This window comes from Prionailurus viverrinus, chromosome D1 (assembly GCF_022837055.1).
Source record: "Prionailurus viverrinus isolate Anna chromosome D1, UM_Priviv_1.0, whole genome shotgun sequence".
Taxonomy (NCBI): Eukaryota; Metazoa; Chordata; class Mammalia; order Carnivora; family Felidae; genus Prionailurus; species Prionailurus viverrinus.
The window spans coordinates 57,375,161-57,398,270 of NC_062570.1; the positions used below are offsets into that span (position 1 = coordinate 57,375,161).

The window sequence follows — 23,110 nt, forward strand, 5'->3', positions numbered from 1 at the left end:
GCCTCTGACTAGAATTGTCAAATGAACAGGAATCCATAACTAATCAAGGAAGCCTTTTGGGTGGCACCAACCCTCCCTGTTACCAGCACACTCTCCCTGGCACATCTGATTTGCTGCTAGATGATCCAACCCCCTGGGCTGCTTTCACCCAGAGCCCCCTTCCTTTGCCATAAGCAGATGGGAGCTGGCTGCCACACTCTTCTGAGCCTTCTCCACACTTCTAACAAGAGCAAACCAGAAGAAATAATTTCTCCTACCACTAATTCTCCAAAACTAGGTAGGCCCAGCCTGTTCTCCTCGTCACTTATCCAAGATGGCCAGTAACTACCTGGAACTGGATGTGGCCACAGGAAAGCAAACTGATTTAGATACAGACTCACAATCCTTGCTACTGTAGGATACCTCCCACCCCTACAGTGGGTGCAGAGGGAAGACTGATTTCTCTGGCCCTGGCAGGCCCAAGTCCAGAAGATCCAACCCAGAAAGCAGCTGGAGCCCTAGGGTTAGGCAAGACCAGTGGCGGAGGATGGCACTACCCTCAGTTGATTAAGCCACGGCAACAGGAAAAGATTGAATAATCAGTGGCCTTGGAGTCAGAAGACCCAGCTTCCAGGCTATGTTAGGGCCAGAGTCTCCCATCCTTTCACCAGACCGGGCTATCAGGGAATCCATGAGCGTGATATGTAGTACATTTCCTGTTAAGGACCAAGGGACAAATTCCATTCTTCTACCTCCAAGCAGCTGCCTTGTTTCTTGCAAATCATTTCAAATATTCTCTTTTGGAAGAGTCTGGGCCAGATTTCAAAGGACCCTTACGTGCTGGTTTACCATGTATGGCATTTCTTACATCAGTCCTTCAAGTTGGCTTTACAAGTTTAGATGAAACAGGGATACGTTTGTTCTGTGTTTGATGAGAAACTGGCACCAAGGGTATTTTGATGAATTTCTGCTTCCAAAGCTGATTTTAAAATCGGATGTTTGGGGTACTGCCCCAGTATGCAAGGACAGTGTCATCCTGTACATCTGTTCTTTACTCAGACTCTTGTGCCTTCATTAGGAGTAAGAATGGTTGAATAGGAGAATGACAGTTATACATTGGCAATAACTCCAAACTCATGCTCCAGCAGCATGCCATGGAAACCCCATTTCGCCTCCTAATTTCTCCCATCCCAGTCTGAATGCCAAAGTGAGACATTCCAGTGTGGGGCATCTCCCAGAGCAAAGATAGCACCAAAAGTCAAACACACATAGTCTATTAGCCCAGATTTGTCTGAGATTACACGCTAGAGGTTAAAACTTTAACTAGAAACAGAACATTCACTTTCATGAGTTTGCTTTACTGTATTCTCAACTTGGGCCTCTCCTTAAGCAGGCAAACACACACTGAAGAATGCACCCTGGTACTGTTTAAATAAACAACACATCACCCCATTTGATTCTGTACCATTTCTTTGTGGTCAGAAGCATCCCTGACCAGGCATGCCCCGTTCTGAGTCTTTGTCAAAACGCTCTTTACGATGAGCTGGAGAGGAGGCAGCCCGCAGTGGCGGTCCACAAGGATCCAGGCCCCTTCTCCAATTCCAGTGAAGACAGCAGGTAGAAAACCAATATGCATCCCATTTTCTGTTTGTAGGTGGGAAGGGGAAGGGCCCTAAGGACAACAGTGTCTGTACAAATTGAGAGTAACAATAAAACCATTAGATGGCATTTAAGGTAATTTTTTTCCCTCACACAGTTATACATTCTCTCCTTAGGAACTGCGGCTAAGGGCCAGACCCAGGGCCCAAAAGCTTCTCTTGAGCTCTAATAATTTAATCTTTGAGGAGTGCATTGCCTGTTTTTACCTCTTATTAAATGAGAGGAAAGGAAGATAAATAAGCCTGGCCTTAGCTCAGCTCTGTCCAACCAGTTGATTTAAGACACCAGAAAAGGTAGAGAGGGAGCCTGCCACGCTTATTAACAAGACATTAAGGAAGCATTTACTCACAAAGAAAAGTGTGTAAATATTTTTCTTAGGAAGAATAAAAATACTGATAATACATAGAACAATGTGCACATTCAGTCTTGGCACTTTTTCTTCATCCAATTTAACCGATCTCTAAACTGGTTGTGACCTCTGCTTGTCTCTTTTTCCTATAGAACGATCTTCAGAAAGCTACAGTGGGTAACAATCACGTGTAAAGATGCATTTTCTATATCATCTTTGGAGCAAAATCTATTCAACAGCAGCTTTCCCTAGAATCTCCCTGACCCAAAAAAACATACCTGCTTTGTCACTAACTCACAAGAATTTATAAGCAACTATGTTCACTTCTAAAAACCAGGCTGAATACCACTCTTTTGGTTGAAAGGCTGGCTGAGAAAGATTTAAGTCCCTAAGGAGTTCTTGATTTTTTCAAAGAAAAATGAAGGGCTGGCATGGTTTTAACCCTTGGTGGTTAAAATGATGACTATTCCAATCAAAATATATCACTTCCCAAGATTCCATATTCACATTAGTCACATTATGGGGTTTCCCCTATCTGGGTATGTATTCAGGGGACAGAGGCATATTTTAATTCTGAAACATTTTAGAAGAAAAAAGCTATTAAAACAAAAAGCTTCCTATATCATTTGGGTGTCCTCCTCGTTAGCAAATTATGTGTGTGTGTGTGTGTGTGTAACTTAAAAAGACTATTTAGATCCTAGGAAACTACAGTGTCAACAGGGCATAAAGCACTGGACCTCAAGTTCCTTATTAGGAAAAAAAAAGGGGAAGCAGATGGGTGAGTTTGATCTGAGTTATTTCCATGCCCTTTCCAGCTACAGCATTTTATGATTATAATCCAGCCTTCAGTTTTTCTTTCCTTCCTCTCCTGTTGGCTTTCCATCTCAATGAAAAGCCAGGCAGGAAAAAGGAAAGGAATCCAAAGTTGCTGCCAGCTCTGGTGAGAGGTCTGGTTGGGAGAGAGGTTAGGAGATCAGTAAGGTGGGATGTGGGCCTCCTCTGACCATGTCAATGATCCACACCCTGCCTCATTTCCTGGAGCTTATGTAAAAGCAGCTCCTGAAGAGAAATTATTGTCCTGTATCACTGGAGGAGAAAATTCATTCTCCTCTGATAAAATTACTTAGGAAATGGAAAGCAGTGTTGCAATCAAATTGAGAAATACTGATGGGGGTGTCTAAAATGTTCAGTGCAGCCTGTCAGGTGCTGGACAGTATCTCAAATGACTCCATCCAAGATCATCACTATGAAGAAGTGGCCTTTCACACGAGCATGAACAAACTCTCCAGCCACATATACCTTCAAATACATTCCATTAGAGGCTGAGCTTCTTAGGAGCAGGGACTGTCCTTTCCATCCTTGTATCTCCATGACCCAGCACAGGGTTGGCACAAGTTCGAATGAAGCTCAGGAATGTCTGAATGGAACAGAAAGAATGAACGGCACAGCCTTCGGTCATCAGCTTCACCAGTCAAGCACAGTGGCAGTTTCCCATCTTAGTTTGTCACTTTGTAATCAGACAGCAATTAATTAAGCAGCTTTAATCCTTAAGGGCATTTTTTTCTTTTAGGAAAAATGAGAAAAAAACAAAACAAAAACAGAAGGCATTCATCACCAGTTCTTCCTCCAGACAAAAGTCTAAAAATTAAATTAAAAAAATAAATGAAGCCACTTACAAAGGGTTTTCCTGGGAAGCTTCAGCCAAGGCGAATTAACCTTTTAAAAAGAGGCAATTATACGAAAGGGGCCAAGGGCTGGATGCCTAATCGCCTGATTTGACACCAACCCAACAGGCCCAGATGACTTCTTCCAGCAGATACAATCAACGGGTCATGAGCATGTTCCCAAAGTGTCTCTCCCACTCTATGGAAAAGGGCTGAGCTCCCCCTTCCCAGGGCACCGCATTTCTTGGACTTCCCATCAGAATGACCTTGATCCTCCAACCTCTCAGAACTTCCCCTTTAATAAAAAACACAGAATGCATATACACAAAGAGCAGAGTTAGTAGGGCATGGGAAATTTGTAGGGTGAATCAGATTCCAATGATTCATGAGAAATGTTTGTTTTGTGAAATGGTATTTCTCTCATTCTAGCCCACAAACCCTCCCATCGCTCTATTTTCCTTTTCTTGTCTTTCTCCGTCTCCAAATAATTCACACTGATAACTCCATTTGTGACAAACTTCACAAGCAAGCAAGCGAGCAACAGGACACAGAATTCTTTCAGAAGCAAAAAGTGTTCAGGTTTTAGTTAAGTAAGGGAAGCATTTTAAAATACAGATAATACCTTAGTGGTTTTTTCCTCCTCCAAAGCCGAGCAGATCAGAGGTGAAGCCTTGTCGCTCCTTAACCTAAACCACTTTGCCTCTGTGTGAAGGGCTACTGCTCAGCTGGAAGTTTGGAAAACAATTGTTGATACCATTCCAGGCACAACAGTAGGTGCAAAGGGGAAAATCAGTAAGTTGGATCCAGCGTCTGGAATGTTCACTTAACAGGAAGTAGCTTTTCACTCTGCACCTGAAACTAAAATTTGTTGCTAACTGCTATGCAATTTCTTAAAATGAAAGTAGTACTTTGGGGGAAATATTTAAAATATATATCTTTTTCTATTAAAAATATTTATCTTTTTTCCAAAAACAAAAATCAGTTCCAACCAAAATGTTTTTCAAATTACTGGAGATATAGAAAAAGGTGGCAAGTGGAAAAATAAGTGTCTTCGCTACTACCAACGAGACTAGCCTTCCGATATTATGTACTCTGAACCAAGGGGAACTGTGTGAAATGGCAGGAACTGATGATTTCTCTAAGGGCATTAAGTCACCCTCCTCTTACTCCGCAGACCAGCACCAGCACCAGCTCTTCTGTCTTGGGTACCAACCCTCCAGCAGCCTTTGGAGACATATGTTGCTGGCAGGGCCTAGAACTGAAGTGGTGTGAATATAAAGTAATGAGATTGGTGCATGTTTAAACATACATTTGCATGTGTGCACGCACACAGACACACAGAACACATACATTCGAGTGACACTCCCACCAACGTAGTCACTGAGGAGCCTCCACATATCTCCATGATGACCAGAATGCTTAAGACATCTCTGGAACGTCTCTCTGGGAACTGTTTAGGAGCAGAAGAAAATAGCTGCTTTATGGCTGTACCTCATCTATGACTCCAAACCCTCTTGACCTACCTTCTCTTCCAGAGGCTTCAAATAGCCTCTGACTAGTTTCAAACTTAAAATTCTCCCTTCTATAACCACAAAAGATTAAAGATTTGTCCAGAGAAGAAGGGGCAAATCTCCCAGGAGGAATCAAAAGAAGGTGATGTAGTAAATCCCTAGTAATCAGTGAGTCACCATTCCAAATCTTAGCTTCTGCCTCAGTAAGAGGAGGAGGTTGGAATAGATGACCTTTAAGGTCCCTTCCAATTCTAACATTTTAGGAGTCTATATTTCTAGACGTTTCTAGACTTTGAGGAGAGTTCCAGAAATGTTTTTGCCAATGGCAACATCATTAGAAAACTATGTGGTATCTTGCTGGGGCCACTCAAGGGAGACAACATACACTGGGATATAGAAGCTCTAAAGCCTTTGTTAAAATGCCAGTCACATGACTTTATAGTAACAGCTCATACATGCACAGGGAACGCCAGCCCATCTGAGATTCCCTAAAGTCATATCTTAATCCCTATTCTCAATGAGCCCAGACGGGCAGAAGCACCAAGCACCACCAGGGATGCAAAAGACACATGGTGTCAGCTGCTAAGGAAAATAAACCCCAAAGGTCCATGGGACTGAATTTACCAGCTGCATCCAGCTAGATACCTTGTTTCCATAGTATGGAGTTTCAGCATTGCTCTTACCTGACTTCTGGGCAATTGTTTTGGATTTTAGATCAACATTGCAGATAACTCTTGGACACGTAGAGAGTAGTAAGGAAGCTCAACTGTACTTTGTCTCCCCCGCCCCACCCCCAAGAAAACAAAAGGGTAAACTGTGCCGGGAGAAAGGAAGATAACTCCATAATATTTGTTTGTACTTCCCGTCAATCTCAATGATCTGCCTATGGATTTTGCACAATCAGTATTCACATGCCCAGCCAGCTTCCCTAGGCTCCTTGGGTCACAATCCATTACAGCAACCTGTCAGTGTGGAAAATCTATGGGATTTCTTGTCGGGAGACCCAACAGTCAGTCTGGGATGTTCCACCTAGTAAATGAGAGAATCTGAACACGTGCCCTGCAGCTCCATCATCTAAAATGGGGCTGTGTCACACCGCTTACACGTTAGCACTCCTGAGAAGACCAAATCCAACAGTGACTCAATGTGGTCTGTCAACTATATAGCATTAATCAAATGTTACTTTTTAAACAGGGAAGGTAAATTAACTTTTGTAGAAGGGAAAAACTCAACCAATTTCAGTAGGTACATTTACTTGTGGCATGGATAAGGAGAAGGGGGAACACAATCATTTTGGAATCTGCCAAAACGCAGATCCACTTCTACGACACAGATGGAAGTAATGTTTATCTGCAAGGCTGATTTAAAATAACACCCTGTTGAAAGAAGTCAGGAGGTCTGTCGGTTTAAGAAGGTATCCCCCCTCATTCCTCTACCATTTGTAACTCTGGCCACTGTGCTCCTGAATCTCATTCCAAGTGGGTGCTGCCCGATTTGGCCCAGGAGCCCTCAGGGACAGGTCACTTTGGGGTGAGGAGTGCTTCTGGCCTCGGTCCCAGGGAGGCAGAGACACAGTTCCCTTGGACATGGACTACGAAGGCCCCGGAACCTCCCAGAACTGTATCAGACAGTGTTTTGCCATTAAAGAAACCCAAAGTGAGAATACTCAGCTCTTCAGGATAAATGATCAAGCCCAAAGACCTCTTAAAAATAGGTAACACTGTTCATTAGGTGCTACTTGGCCCCGGCCACGTTGCTGGACCGTAAGAGATACTGATCCACGGTTCCTTTTCGCCGACTCACAGTCCGCCTCTCGTTGTCAAACATGCGCTGCAGCTGCAGAGCCAGCCGCCGGTCCTCTTCCTCTTGCTGCAGTTTCTGCTCCATCTCCCGCAGCACCGGCTCTGCCGGGGCCAGGACCACCTCACCACCGCTCTGTCGCAGTTTCTTAAGGGAGCCATTTTGTTCCAAGTGCTTGGTCTTACAGTGTCTTTTCCGGCCCCGACGCAAGGAAGGAAGCGGCTCCTCACCTCGGCTGTCTGCCAGCACACCATTAGGCAGATCAAAATGATTTGCTGTCTTCAGCTGCTTCTTTGTTTTGAGGACCCCACCCAGAACACTATTTTTGGGTAGCGCTGAATGAGCTGCCGAGATTTTCATGGTTGCGCTTATACAGGTTTTGTCTAACTTGGCATCTGGGGTTGGCCCCGGCCCTTCACTCTGCTCCGTCTCCAAAGTACCACTGGCTCCCACTCTAAGTTCTGAGGAACAGCAGGTTTCCAACGGGATCTCAGAGCTCCTTTTACTATCGCTGCCCTGTTCCACTTTTGCTTGGCTAACGGAGGGGAAAAAATCAAGGTCAGTGAGGGTGGGTCCTACACACTCAGAGAGTACTTGCCCACTGGCCAGTCTTGTATTTAAAGCCTGAGGTGGCTTCTCCTTGTTAGAATGGATAACTTCAGAGACCAGTGAGTCTTCCCCTGTTTCTGGAGCCAGGGAGGTGAGGGTGGCTTTCGAAAGGGTCTTTTTGATCTGCCGCTCCTGAAAGATCTGTTCCCACTTCTTGAGGATCCTTGGACTAGCCTCATAAGAAGTCTGCTTCTGCAGGCTTCTGTTTAGGTTGCGGGGTGTTGATTTGATGATGAGGGGACTTAGCACTCGGCCATCAGGGAGTCTCTTGGGAGGAGTACATGGTGAGCAGACAATGGGCTTGAAATGGTTTAGTTCTTCGGAGATGCTGTCATTGCTCTCAGGACTGATGGAGCGCTCGGGCTTATGCAGGGAAGTCAAGGATGAGAGGGAGCTGAAGGGTAGACGCTTCTCAACGGTTAAGTCAGGGGCTGAGAGGCAGCGGTTGTTCTGAGTGGACAAGAGGACACCAATGATGGGGTTGGAGGCTGGGGTTATAGCTGTGACCTAAAAGAAGTTAAAAAGATTATACATACATGCGTATATATATTTTTTCTTCATAACTCTTTTATGATGGTAGAAGGGCAGTGGGGGAAGGGTAAGAAAAGGGATGGAGGGTGATGTGAGCCTAAGAAATGGGGAAAATCCCTAACCTAGAATATGCACCATTTGCAGAAATTCCTACACACTTGAAACAATTAATAAAATTGAAAAGCTACAGGGGAAAAAAAACCTCATCTAGAACTTTTAAAAAAGTTCTTCTACTGGCCCTCATTCCACCCTTCTGGCTACTAATTCAACGCAAACTCTCTTCCTTTCCATCTATTCGCAAACTTCTCCAACATAATTAGTACACCCAGGACCCATTCTGCCTCTGCTTGTCTGGAATAGTTTCTGGGGTACCTGGCTGGCTCAAGAGCACATGACTCTTGGTCTCAGGGTCATGAGTTCAAGCCCCACATTGGATGTGGAGCCTACTCAAATAGCGTGCGCAATAGTTTCTGTCGTGGCCATGTGCAGGGAGCTACAGGATGGGAGTAGAGAGCTCCAGAAGCCTGTGTCTGAGATGTACCTTGGTTTTGCTTGTTGGGGCTGCTCTGAGTCTGCTCTTCGCTCTGTCCTGAGCTGTGTCACTGCAGCTCTGACTCCTTTCCACCTTGGAATTTAGGTTCCTAAATAAATAAATAAAAGACAAATAGTCAAAAGTAGCTCATATGCTAACTAAGGAAAAAAGAATAACAATCTCTTCTGTGCCCTCAAAGCCATCTACCAAGAAAGACAATTCCCTTGGCAAGCTACAGATAGGAAATGAATTGATTTATTAACAGAACACATTCTAAGAACAAATCCTGTCAAAAGAGAAAGAGCTCTCCAGAGAGGACATTCAGTGTAAGCCTTTGTTTCCAAACTAGATCCTGCTTAAATATGAAAGACCAATCAATGGCTGTTCTGCTCGAGCTTAGAGAGATGTAGGGATACTTCGCCTTCTTTAATAGGGTGGATAGAGTATTAAAATCACCTTTATGAACAATAAATTTTTTCCTTTTATTAGGCCCAATCCTCTCCTCAAGCAATCTAAGTCAGCCAAGAAACAAATATTTAAGTACTTACAAAATACATAGCACTGCACTAAATTTTTATGTGGGGAGTCAAAATTAAATGTAGTCTCTTCCTTAATTTATTCCATTTGAGCTTCCAAAGGCCTAAATCGGTTATTCAAGAGATTTCATGAACACGTGATTTTTTTTTTTTCTGACGCATGCAACATTATGACTTTACAACCCAACCCAAAACCCAGATACCTGTATTATAACATGAATCTTATTGTGTAAGAATTATATGCAGGTGACTGTCACCTATCCCACTGACAAGGGGGAACTATAAGTAGGAGTTTTTGATTATCTTATTACCCACCTTTGTTTCCTGATCTCCAATTTGTGCCTAATACATGTCCGGTGAGAATGATGCCTTTACAAATTTGTGCAGCTGTTATCTTCCCTGTGCTACAACTCTATTCAACAAACAATTATCATACTTACTATATGCCAGTCACTGAGGAGCACATGTGGGCACTGGGAATACTGAGAAGAATGAGACACAGTCTAGGGTCTTCAAGGACTCAGAGTCCAGTGGGGCAGGCAAATAAATCATACAATACAGTGAAGTGGTACCCAAAAAAGTATGCCTCGAGGGAGTTATTAATTACCTGGATGGAGTGAGGACAGGGTGGAAAGCCTCCCTATGGCACATGTAGTCTGAAGGATAAATAAGAATTTGCCAGAAGTCAAGGTGGATACATAGCCATGTAGACGATCCCAAACAGAAATTATTTCCTTGAATGATTCTATTTAGCTTCGGAATGAAATACATCATCACAGCTACTCTTTTGTAGCAAAAGATTTACTTTTTAAGTTTCACTGTGCCAGGATTAACTCAGAAAACTTACAAAGGAAGTAATAAGGTGCATTCCCACAGTGCCTTTCCTCTCCCTATGTCTCTAGCAAAGGCTTCTTTTTTAATATTTATTTATTTTTGAGAGAGCGAGAGCGAGTGAGCGCAAGCTGGGTAGGGGCAGAGAGAGGGAGAAAGAGAATCCTAAGCAGGCTCCACACTGTCAGTCCACAGTCCAAAGTGAGGCTCGACCCCACAAACCACAAGATCATGACCTGAGCCAAAATTGAGAGTCGGCTGCTCAACAGACTGAACCTCCTAAGCGCCCCTACCCACAGTGGCCTCTATTCCAGCATTTCTGTGCTATTCCTCCCATTCAAAACCCTCTAATCCTATGTCTCATGGCCACATCACCTTGCTATATGGTTCCGGTCTGCAGAACTAATCTATGCTACCGTATTAATAGGAGAAAGTGGTGGCCAACCTGCATCTCATGCCTGCACTTTACCAAGAAAATTCAACACTGAACCTAAGCAAATAATGTGAGAGTTGTACCTTCTAGTGGGAAATGTATTTGGGAACAGGTAGGAAACCTAGACATCACCCTATAAAGGCAGCTGCTTAGAAATCAGCGTGTTTTGTATTTTGCCTGGCATCGTATTGAAATTCACTTGCATTCCCAGAACTCACACAAACTGTCAGTGGTGTAAGCCACCCATAAGTAAAATGGATGACAGATTAAAATGCTGGGGTGAACAACATATAATTTGGGTCAGGAGGAATGAACATAGGGCTGAAAGAGAAGGCATTATTATTTCAAATACATGACTTGTTTGGCATCATTCCACTGGGAAACAGTAGACACTTAGAGAAAAAGATGTTCTGCTCAACATAAGAAAGAACTTTGTAACCTTCAATACAGCAGTTCATTAATAGCTGCCTTGGTATTCAAACTGAGGCTGTACCTATATTTAGGGGTCCAAATACTCCATAATTAAGAATTAGTTTAATATAATTTTTAAAAACATGCTATGAATCCATATTGTCAGCAGTAGCAGAGTCAAATTTAAAGACACTGGCTACATGCCCAAATTATCAGATCTACAAATGACAGGTACCTATTGCTGGGGGGAACCTCTTCATATGCCCCCTAAATTCCATTTTGGTTAAAGAAAAGGCCCAGGGAAGAAACCCATACCTGCGGCACTCAAGCACAACAAGGACACCCAAAGTAGTTTCTGACTATCTAAAACCTTTTTGGTAAACTTCAGTATAGCTGAAACTGTCACTGTCTGTCTCTTCTGTTCCCTTAGTCTTCTGACTTTACTGAGTACCAACTCGGTGCAAGGCATGAAAGACAGATTGATGAAAGATAATCTTGATCCACAGACGCATCCAGTCACTGAAGTCCACCCTACCATATCACAAAAGTGCTATAAGAGCAGTAATTCTACAGTTAATCTCTGTTTCCTTCTTACAGTTTATAGCTATAGCCCTTACATTTAGGTATCTGATTCAATTTGATTTATTTGGTGTGAGATTGGGGTCCAATTTCATTTTTTAGTATATGGATATCTAATTGTTGTCCCAATACCATACGTGAAGAAACTATTCTTTTTCCCCATAGAATAGACTCGGTACCTTTACTGAAAATCAACTGACCATAAATATATGGGTTTATTTCTGGACTCCCAATTCTGTTCCACCGATTGACATATCTACTTCTATTTCAGTACCACACTCTCCACTTATTTGTATCTTCAATGTCTCTCATTAACGTCTTAATGTTTTCAGTATATAGATCTTTCACCTCTTTGATTAAATTTATTCCTAAGTATTTTATTTATTTATTTTTTGATGCTATGGTGAATGAGGCTATTTTATTTCTTTTTCAGATATTCCACTGTGTGTAGAAACACAAGTGATTTCTGTATGCTAATTTTGTATTCAGCAACATTACTAAATTCACTGATTAGCTCTATAGTTTGTGTGTGTGTGTGTGTGTGTGTGTGTGTGTGTGTGTGGTCTTTAGGATTTTCTACATATAAGTTCATATTGTGCGCAAACAAAGACAATTATACTTCTTGCTTTCCAACTCAGATGCCTTGTTTTCTTCTTTTTCTTGCCTGACTGCTCTGGCTAGGACTCCAAGTACTATGTTGAATAGGAGTGCTGAGAGTGGGCACCCTTGTCTTGTTCCTGACCTTAGCGGAAAATCCTTCAATCTTTTTCACCATTGAGTATGTTGTTAGCTGTGGGTTTGTCTTATATAGCCTCTATTATGTTAAAGTATATTCCTTCTGTACCAAATTTGTTGAGAGTTTTTATCATAAAAGGATGTTGTATTTTGTCAAATGCTTTTTCTGCACCTATTGAAATAATCATATGATTTTTACCTTTCTTTCAATTAATGTATTGTATCACATTTATTGCTTTGCCTATGTTGAACCATCCTTGTACCCCAGAGATAAATTCCACTTAATCATGGTTATGAGCCTTTCCATGTGCTACTGAATTCAGTTCACAAATGTGTTGGTGAGATTTTTTGCATTGATATTCACAATCTGGGATATAAACCTGTAATTTTCTTTCCTGGTAGTGTCCTTGTCTGGCTTTGGCATCAGGGTAAAGCTGGCTTCATGAAACGATTTTGGGAGTGTTTCCACCTCTACAATCTTTTGGAAAAGTTTGAGAAGGATTAGCATTAATTCTTCTCTAAACGTTTGGGAGAATTCACCAGGCAAACCATCTGGTCCTGAGCTTTTCTTTGTTGGGAGGTATTTTATTACTGATTGAATCTCCTTATTTGTTATTGATCTGTTCAGATTTTCTATTTCTTCATAATTCAGTTTTGGTGGGTTGTATCCTTCTAGGAATTTATCCATTTCTTTTCTAGGTTATCCAACTTGTTGGCATATAATTGTTCATAGTAGTCTCTTGCGATCCTTTGTATTTCTGTGATATCAGTTGTGGTATCTCCTCTTGCAGTTCCAATTTATTTCTTTGAGACTTCTTTTTTTTCTTAGTTAGCCCAGCTAAAGGTTTGTCAATTTTATCTTTAAGAAAAAAAAACCCCACCAACTCTTTGGTTCATTGATCTTTTCTATTGTTTTTCTGGTCTCCATTTATTTCTGCTCTAATCTTTGTTATTTCCTTCCTTCTGCAAACTTGGGCTTCTTCTAGTTCCTTGAGGTGTAAAGTTAGGTTGTTTATTTGAGATCTTTCTTTTTTCATAATGTAGGTGTTTATTGCTGTATACTCCCTTTTAGAATGGATTTGCTGTATCGGACAAGTTTTGGTATGTCATGCTTCCATTTTCACTTGTTTAAAGATATTTTTGATTTCACTTCTTCTTTGATCCACTGGTTGTTCAGGTGCATGTTGTTCAATTTTGTCATATTTGTGAATTTTTCAGTTTTCCTCCTGTTATTGATTTCTAATTTTATACCACTGTGGTCAGAAAGACATCTGGAATGATTCCAATCTTCTTAAATTTTCTAAGGCTTGTTTTGTGACCCATATTATCTATCCTGGAGAATGTTCCATATGCACTTGAGAAGAATATGTATTTTGTGGCTGTTGGATGGAATGTTCTGTGTGTGCCTGTTAGTTTTATGTTGGCCTAAAGTATAGTTCAACTCCAACATTTCCTTATTAATTTCTTGTCTGAATGATCTAGGCACTGTTGAAAGTAGGTACTAGAGTCCTCCACACTATTATTATATTGTTGTCTATTTCTCCCTTCAGATCTGTATTTCCTTAATATATTTAGGTGCTCCCAAGTTGGGTGCATTTATGACTGTTACATCCTCTTGATGAATTGACCCTTTATCATCATATAATGACCTTCTTTGTCTCTTGTTACCATTTTGGCTTAAAGTCTACTTTGTGTGACATAAGAATAACTACTCTGTCTTTTGGTTTTCATTTGCATGCAGTATCTTTTCCATCCCTTCAATTTGGGCCTATATGTCCTTAAAGCTGAAGTGTGTCTCCTGTATGCAGCATATAGCTGGGTCTTGTATCCATCTAGCCTCTCTATGCCTTTTTTTTTTAATTTTTATTTTTTGAGAGAGAGCATGAGTAAAAAAAATTTTATTTTTTGAGGAGAGGGGCAAAGGTAGAGGGAGGGACAGAATCATAAGCAGGCTCCATGCCTAGTGCAGAGCTTGACACACAGGGCTCAATCTCAAACCATGAGATTATGACCTGAGTCAAAATCAAGAGTTGGATGCTTCACTGACTGAGCCATCCAGGTGCCCCTATATGACTTTTGATTGGAGAATTTAACCCATTTACATTTAGAGTAATTACTGATAGATAGGAAGTGATTAGTGCCATCTTAGTTGTTGTTTGTAGCTGTTTCATACTTCCCTGGATCCCTCCTCCCTCTCTTTCAGCATTCCTTTGTGAATTAATGATTTTCCATAGTACTATTGCTTTGCTTCCTTTCCCTTTTTTTTTCGTGACTCTACTGTTGGCTTTTGCTTTGTGCTTTACCATGAGGCTTACATAAAATATTTTATAGATATAACACTCTATTTTACACCAGTAACACTTTAACTTCCATCACATACAAAAGATTTACCCCTTTACTTTTTTGATGTCACGAGACACTTCATATGTATTCATTAACAAATTGTTTTATAGTTATTTTTAATACTCTTGTCCCTTAAACTTTATACTAGAGTTAAGTGGTTAATGTACCACCATGTTACAGTATTAGAGAATTCTAATATTACTATACATTTACCTTTACCAGTATGTTGTGTATTTTCATATTTTCATGTTACTAGTTAGCATTATTTTGTTTCAGTCTGGAGAGTTCCTTTCAGCATTTTTGTAAGGCTGATCTAGTGGTGATGAACTCCCTCAGCTTTTATTTGTCTGGGAAAGTCTACCTCTCCATTTCTGAAAGGCAGCTTTATTGGACAGAGTACTCTTGGTTGGCAGGTTTTTTTTCTTTCAACCCATGAATATATCACCCCATTCCCGTGGTCTATAAGGTTTCTGCTGAGAATTCCGCTGAGGGCATATGGGGGTTCCTTTATAAGTTACAATACTCTTTTCTCTCACTGCTTTTAAGATTCTCACTTTGTCTTCGATTTTTTACAGCTTTATTATGTGTCTTGGTGAGATCTCTTTGAGTTTGGTGACCTATGAGCTTCCCAAATTTAGATATCCAAACCTTTCCCCAGATTTGAACAGTTCTCAGCTCTTACTTCTTTAAATAACCTTTCTGCTCCCTTCTCCCTCTCCTACCCTTCTCCTTCTGAAATTCCAATAGTTTGAAAATTATTATTATTATTTTTTGACGGTATCCCACAGGTCATAGTGGCTTTCTTCACTGTTTCCCATTCTTCTTTCTTCTGCTTAGTCCACCCTGCTATTAATGCTTTCCACGGCATTTTTCTTTTCATTCAACATTTTCTTCAGCTCCAGAATTTTTGTTGTGTTATTATTTCTCTTTATTAAACTTCTTTTTCTTTTTTTACTGTACTGTTGTCCTGATTTAGTTGAATTGTCTTTCTGTGTTTTGTTGTAGCTCATTAAGCTTTCTGAAACAGCTGTTTTGAGCTCTTTATTGGGTACATCACAGATCTTCATGTCTTTGGGATCCATTACTGGAAAATTATTGTGATCTTTTGATGGTGTCATATTTCCATGATTTTTCATGTTCCTTGAAGTTTTGCATTGCTGCCTTCACATTTAAAGTTGCAGTCACTGGAACCACAAAAGGCCCTGAATAGCCAAAGTAATTTTGAAGAAGAAGACCAAAGCAGGAGGCATCACAATCCCAGACTTTAGCCTCTACTACAAAGCTGTCATCATCAAGACAGCATGGTATTGGCACAAAAACAGACACATAGACCAATGGAATAGAATAGAAACCCCAGAACTAGACCCACAAACATATGGCCAACTAATATTCGACAAAGCAAGAAAGAACATCCAATGGAAAAAAGACAGTCTCTTTAACAAATGGTGCTGGGAAAACTGGACAGCAACATGCAGAAGGTTGAAACTAGACCACTTTCTCACACCATTCACAAAAATAAACTCAAAATGGATAAAGGACCTAAATGTGAGACAGGAAACCATCAAAACCCTAGAGGAGAAAGCAGGAAAAGACCTCTCTGACCTCAGCCGTAGCAATCTCTTACTCGACACATCCCCAAAGGCAAGGGAATTAAAAGCAAAAATGAATTACTGGGACCTTATGAAGATAAAAAGCTTCTGCACAGCAAAGGAAACAACGAACAAAACTAAAAGGCAACCAACGGAATGGGAAAAGATATTTCCAAATGACATATCGGACAAAGGGCTAGTATCCAAAATCTATAAAGAGCTCACCAAACTCCACACCCGAAAAACAAATAATCCAGTGAAGAAATGGGCAGAAAACATGAATAGACACTTCTCTAAAGAAGACATCCGGATGGCCAACAGGCACATGAAAAGATGCTCAACGTCACTCCTTATCAGGGAAATACAAATCAAAACCACACTCAGATATCACCTCATGCCAGTCAGAGTGGCCAAAATGAACAAATCAGGAGACTATAGATGCTGGAGAGGATGTGGAGAAACGGGAACCCTCTTGCACTGTTGGTGGGAATGCAAATTGGTGCAGCCACTCTGGAAAACAGTGTGGAGGTTCCTCAGAAAATTAAAAATAGACCTACCCTATGACCCAGCAATACACTGCTAGGAATTTACCCAAGGGATACAGGAGTACTGATGCATAGGGGCACTTGTACCCCAATGTTTATAGCAGCACTCAACAATAGCCAAATTATGGAAAGAGCCTAAATGTCCATCAACTGATGAATGGATAAAGAAATTTGTGGTTTATATACACAATGGAGTACTACAGGGCAATGAGAAAGAACGAAATATGGCCCTTTGTAGCAACGTGGATGGAACTGGAGAGTGTGATACTAAGTGAAATAAGCCATACAGAGAAAGACAGATACCATATGTTTTCACTCTTATGTGGATCCTGAGAAACTTAACAGAAACCCATGGGGGAGGGGAAGGAAAAAAAAAAAAAGAGGTTAGAGTGGGAGAGAACCAAAGCATAAGAGACTTTTAAAAACTGAGAACAAACTGAGGGTTGATGGGGGGGTGGGAGGGAGGGGAGGGTGGGTGATGGGTATTGAGGAGGGCACCTTTTGGGATGAGCACTGGGTGTTGTATGGAAACCAATTTGACAATAAATTTCATATATTGAAAAAATAAATAAATAAAGTTGCAGTCGCTTCCTCCAGTCTTTATTAACTGCCTTTGGGAAAGACATACTTCCCATCTGCCTTGGTAGGGATTCTGAGGCTTCCTCAGATCTTCTATGGACATATTTGCTCCTTGTTTCTTGCTCCCTCTTATGGCAGAATTCTTAAGCTTGTATGACTTCTCTTGATCCTGCAGCACACCAGGCCATGCACTGACACAAAAGCACCCTTTTGCTTTTCCAAAGGTGGCACTAAAACTGAAGTTTGTGGTCTCTCCCTTGCCCACAGAGTTTGGCTGGCTTTCTACACATGCTCACTAGTCATGGGTAGAAATGTGCAAAGTGAGCCACAGGGTGGAGGTGTGAATGAAGTGTGTTTAGTGCTGGGAGTGCCTGTGACTCAGGTGGGAGGATCCACAGATGAAGATCTGGTTATTTATTTGAGATTTTTCTTCATTTTAAATATAGAAATTAGAATTATAAATTTCCCTCTAAGCACTGCTTTTACAACTACATCCCAAGTTTTAGTATGTTGGGTTTCATTTTCATTCCTCTCAAGGTATTTTTTAATTTCTCTTGTGATTTCTTTTTTATAATTTTTTTAATGTTTACTTATTTTAAGAGAAGCAGAGCATGAGTGAGGGAGGGGCAGAGAGAGAGGGAGACACAGAATGAGAAGCAGGCTTCAGGCTCTAAGCTGTCAGCACAGAGCCCAATGCAAGGCATGAACTCACAAACCACAAGATCATGACCTGAGCCAAAGTCGGGCGCTTAACCAACTGGGCCACCCAGGTACTCCTCTTGTGATTTATGTTTTGACCCATGTGTGTTTTTTTTTTAATGCATTGTTTAATGTCCACATACCTGTGAATTTTCCAGTTTTTCTTGTTATTGACTTACAGCTTCATTCTATTGTGATCAAAAAAGATTTTGTATTATTCCAATCTTTTAAAATTTATTGAGACTTATTTTATGGTGTAACATATGGTCTACCCTGAAGAATTTTCCATGTGCACTATAGTAGAATGTGTGTTCTGCTGTTGTGGGGTGGAATGCTTATATATAGTAAGTCTAATTGGTATCCAATATTGTGCAAGTCTTCTATATCCTTCTTTACCTTTCATCTATAATATTACATCCATTATTGAAATTGGATGCCAAAGTCTCCAACTGTTATCATTAAAGTGTTTACTGTTCCCTTCAATTCTGTCAGTTTTTGCTTCATATATTTTATGCATCCATTATTAGGTGTATATGTGTTTACAATGGTGTGTGTGTGTGTGTGTGTGTGTGTGTGTGTGTGTGTGTGTGTGTTTTAAGTAATCTCTACACCCAAAATGCAGCTCAAACTCACAACCCCAAGATCAAGAGTCGCATGCTCTACTAACTGAGCCAGCCAGGTACCCCATACAATGGTTATATTTTCTTAAAAGATTGACCTTTTTATCATTATACAATGTCCGTCTTGTCTCTTGTAATAATTTTTGTCCTTAAGTCTACATTGTCTGATATTAGTTTAGCTACTCCAGTTCTCTTTTGGTCACTGTTTGCATAGAATATCTTTTTCTATCCTTTCACTTTCAACCTATTTTTGCCTTTGGATCTAAAGTGAATCTCAGCCTGTATCTGGAACATATTTTTAAAAAATCCATTCTACCAATATCTGTCTTCTATTTGGAGAGTTTTAATTCATTTATATTTAATGTAATTACTGATGAGGAAGGATTTACTTCTGCCATTTTGCTGTTTGTTTTCTATATACCTTATACCTTTTTTTGTTCATCAATTCTCTATTAATGCCTTCTTTTGTGTTAGATATTTCCTAGTATAGCATTTTGAGTCTCTTCTTATTCCTTTATTAAATATGTTTTAATTATTTCTTAGTGGTTGCTCTGGGGATTACAATAAACATCTTATTTTACAACAATCTATTTCAAAATTAATACCAATTCAATTTCAATAGCATAAAAAAGCTTTTTTTGTTCCTATATAACTCTATTATCACCCTTTTACATTGTTATTGCTACATGAAGAGCTACAAAAATTATTGTAAAAACATCTTATAAGTCATAAACATATTACTGTAGTATTTGCTCAAAATAAGAGGCTTCAAAATACTGGCTGAGGGGTGAGTGGATGACTTAGTCAGTTAAGCCTATGACTTGACTTTGGCTCAGGTCACAATCTCACAGTTCATGGGATCAAGCCCCCCTTTTGGGCTCTGTGCTGACAGCATGGAGCCTGCTTGGGATTCTCTCTCTCCCCTGTCCCTCCCCAACGTGCTCTTGCTCTCACTCTCTCTCTCTCTCTCTCTCAAAATAAATAAATAAACTTAAAAAAATTACAGGCTGAGAATAGTCAAGACCAGTGAACTTGATGATGTTCTTAGGACTGAAAGAACTTAAACAACATCTTCACTAAAAAAATAAGTGAAATAACTACTCCCATTACTTTGTGTACATCCATTTCTGTACCCCTAAACACCACCACACAATGGATATATTTAATAAATTTCATATTAATGAATAAAAATATATACAGAAAGGCCTCTCTATTATGAAAAAAAGAGAAAACTTAAACATTGATTAGGAATGTAATATCTGTCAGGCACTATGCTACTTTAAGTATTCTGTATCTCATTTAATCCACACAGAAACTCTATGAGATAAGCATCATCATCCTCACTTACAGTCAAAGAACTGAGGGGGGTGATCTTCCAAGGTCACACAGCCAAAGCCAAGGTTTAAACCTGTATCTCTATGATTCTAAGGCTTGTGTTCTTTCTACCACAAGATATTGATCTTACATTCTACTCTGCTGTGGCATAAAACAGACCCAGCACATCTAGAGAAGCTCTCTTCCAAACACATAATGAAGTCATAAACAAGAGAAAGCAGCATTGTCTAAAAGGCAACTGGCTTAAAATTTCCATTGCCAAGAGACCAGATGGTTTCTGGGATGTAGAGTTAGGCTAAAAATACCCACCAACACAATGAGTCTGACTTACAAAGAAAGAAAGGGGGGGCAGCCAGTATAAACATGCAGCTGGAAAACTAGAAGATTTAATGCTTATAAAATACTGCTTAAAGGGTTTTCAAATGGTAATACATGATACAAAAGATTAGATAGCTCATGCTCTGAACTGTTCAATCACCACTCTCACATATCCAAACCATAGTAGCTTATTAATTAAACTCTCAGGTCTGGCAGAGCTGAGTTCCACCTAGAAGCTAAAGGCTGGAGAGGAGCCTTCTTCCAGGCCCTAGCCTGGGTGTATGAGCCCTCCCAAACGTCACCACATACACACATACTTGAATGAAACCAGAAACCTTTTTAGGCCCAGTTGTAGCTGCTGTGCACCCAGAAATGGGTGAGATCTTGTTATAATCTTTCCCTTGTGTATTTATGACCTGGGTTATCTGCCTTGTGTACACTAGTATTATTTCTTTTTTTAAGTGTACAGTTTAATGGTTTTTAATTCGCATAGTTTTTTAACCATTACCACAAGCAATTTTAGAACATTTCCATCACCTCATAAAGAAACCTCATGCCCTTTAGCTATCACCCCTAAGCTCCTGCTTCTCCCCAAGCCCTAAGCAACCACTGATCTATTTTCTGTCTCTACCTGTTTGGCTATTCTGGACACACATCAGTATTCATTTGGTGATAGATGGAGGAACACTGCTTTCACGGCTATATTCTAAAAGGACTAGTATCATGCAAAAGGACTTCAGTCCCCTCAAAAATGAGGAAAATTGGACAAGTTCTTATTTACCTCTGTAGCAACCCTTTATCTTTTTAGAACAAGGCAGGGTATAAATTAAACAAAGAGAAGGAAGGCAGTTTTCCCTTGCAAAGGTAGATCATTTCAAGATGAGGTTCCAAGTGCAGAGCCTTTGGTCACAGGGTTCCTTCAGTAGTTTGATAGAAAGTGCATAGGTTTGGGATAAAGAGAGACCTGAGTTCTAGTTCCATCTCTTTAATTATAATGCGGTGAGAAGCTCTTGGGTGAGTTACTTAACCTCTTTGAACTGCATTTTCGTTAGCTGAAAAATGGGAATAGTATAAAAAATCCTGTAGGATTAATGTGATAACTAAATGAAATGAGGTGTGTAAAGTACTCAACACGACCGGAAGCACCGGAGAAAAGCTAGTTCCCCTGCTACCACTCACCACCCCACCCTCTGAAAACTACCCTGGTGTGGCAGAGAAATTACTGGCACCTATAAAACCTGCTGCTCTCCTTATGTTCCACATCACTTCTCCTCAAGCTATGTTCCCTTTGCAACCACATTCCACTACTTTTAACATGATTTGTCCTCTTAATAACCAGTTCATCTGCTTGATTTGTTTCAATTCCTTTATCCCTCCCCAACACACACACACACACACACACACACACACACACACACACACACACAGACAATGTGCCCCAGACCATCATAAAGTCTTGTGGTTTCTTTTAACTCATTACCTCATCTTTCTCTCACAGCCTCCTCTCCCTTATGGTTACCATTTGACTATTCCCCACACACAAACTTGCTAAGTCTAATCCTTAGATTTTTATGGAGTTTTCTAACTCCCCTCACCCCTTTCTTTTCATGCCATGGCCTCATTTTCTCCACTCTTAAAAAGTCTGCTTTGGGGCGCCTGGGTGGCGCAGTCGGTTAAGTGTCCGACTTCAGCCAGGTCACGATCTCGCGGTCCGTGAGTTCGAGCCCCGCGTCGGGCTCTGGGCTGATGGCTCGGAGCCTGGAGCCTGCTTCCGATTCTGTGTCTCCCTCTCTCTCTGCCCCTCCCCCGTTCATGCTCTGTCTCTCTCTGTCCCAAAAATAAATAAATGTTGAAAAAAAAAATTAAAAAAAAGTCTGCTTTAAGCCACTTGGAAATTTTTTTTTAATGTTTATTTATTTTTGAGACAGAGAGAGACAGAGCATGAATGAGGGAGGGTCAGAGAGAGAGGGAGACACAGAATCTGAAGCAGGTTCCAGGCTCTGGCTGTCAGCACAGAGCCCGACGCGGGGCTCGAACTCACAGACTGTGAGATCATGACCTGAGCCGAAGTTGGAAGCTCAACCGACTGAGCCACCCAGTAAGCCACTTCCAGAGGCTTTAGTTGAGAGGTGGAAAGAATCTTAAGAAATTATCCAGTAGGGATGCCTGGGTGGCTCAGTCAGTTGAGCATCCAACTTCAGCTCAGGTCATGATCACACAATTTGTGGGTTGGAGCCCTGCATCTGGCTTTTGGCTGCCAGTGTGGAGCCTGCTTCAGATCCTTTGCCTCCCTCTCTCTCTGCCTTTCCCCTGCTTGTGCTCTCTCTTCAGAAATAAATGAACATCAAAAAACAGTAATCACACAGTAAAAGACCCTGCCCAGCAAGCAGGTAGGCCTAACAACCTGTCTTTTGCATAGATGAGACAGAAGTGGGTCCAATGAGTTTACTCAAGCTCACACAACGTCCCTGCCATCTCCCTAGACTATCCTCCCCATCTCCACCTCTTTGGCTGTGCCTCCTTTCATCAATTCTGCAGCTAGTCCTCCAATATCATACCGTTCATGTCTCTATTTGGTATCTGAAAGCATATGTATTTTCATTTGTTCACTTTAAGGAAGAGGGACAGGTCTGCATATTTTAAGGAAGAGGGACAGGTCTGCAACACTGACTGGGCATGCATTTATTGTTGCTGAGTCTGTTAGTTTCTGTCTCTATCTCCCCTCAAACACACCTTATAGTAAGCATCTTAGGTCTCATTTGATGTGCCCCACCCTGAGCCACAGACTCAGGCTTAAAGTATTTGGACATTAGAAAACAAAATATGTGGTTAATTTCTACTTAATAAAGGCTTAATTACTACTCAGTGGGAAACAGTTTTCTTTTATAGAATCTCTAAAAAAAGTACCATCATAAGCTATTGT

The 23,110-nt window shown here is 40.9% G+C and overlaps 1 protein-coding gene across 3 annotated transcripts in view; it reads right to left on the reverse strand.

Annotated features, from left to right (window-relative positions):
* Positions 1-865: 865 nt before the first annotated feature.
* RNF169 (ring finger protein 169) overlaps positions 866-23,110 on the reverse strand; it is a 108,221-nt gene continuing 85,976 nt past the window's right edge. Inside the window, exons 5-7 of one of the 3 annotated variants that reach the window (XR_007156252.1) lie at positions 8,644-8,743; positions 5,002-8,078; positions 3,664-3,946 (exon numbers count right to left, since the gene is read on the reverse strand). Coding sequence is in view for 1 of the 3 variants with exons in the window: in XM_047877967.1 (XP_047733923.1) it covers positions 6,897-8,078; positions 8,644-8,743 (1,282 nt within the window). In the remaining 2 variants the exon portion in view is untranslated. Of the gene's footprint in view, positions 8,079-8,643; positions 8,744-23,110 lie in introns of all 3 variants that reach the window. The other 2 variants (XR_007156251.1, XM_047877967.1) reach the window with 2 other exon arrangements.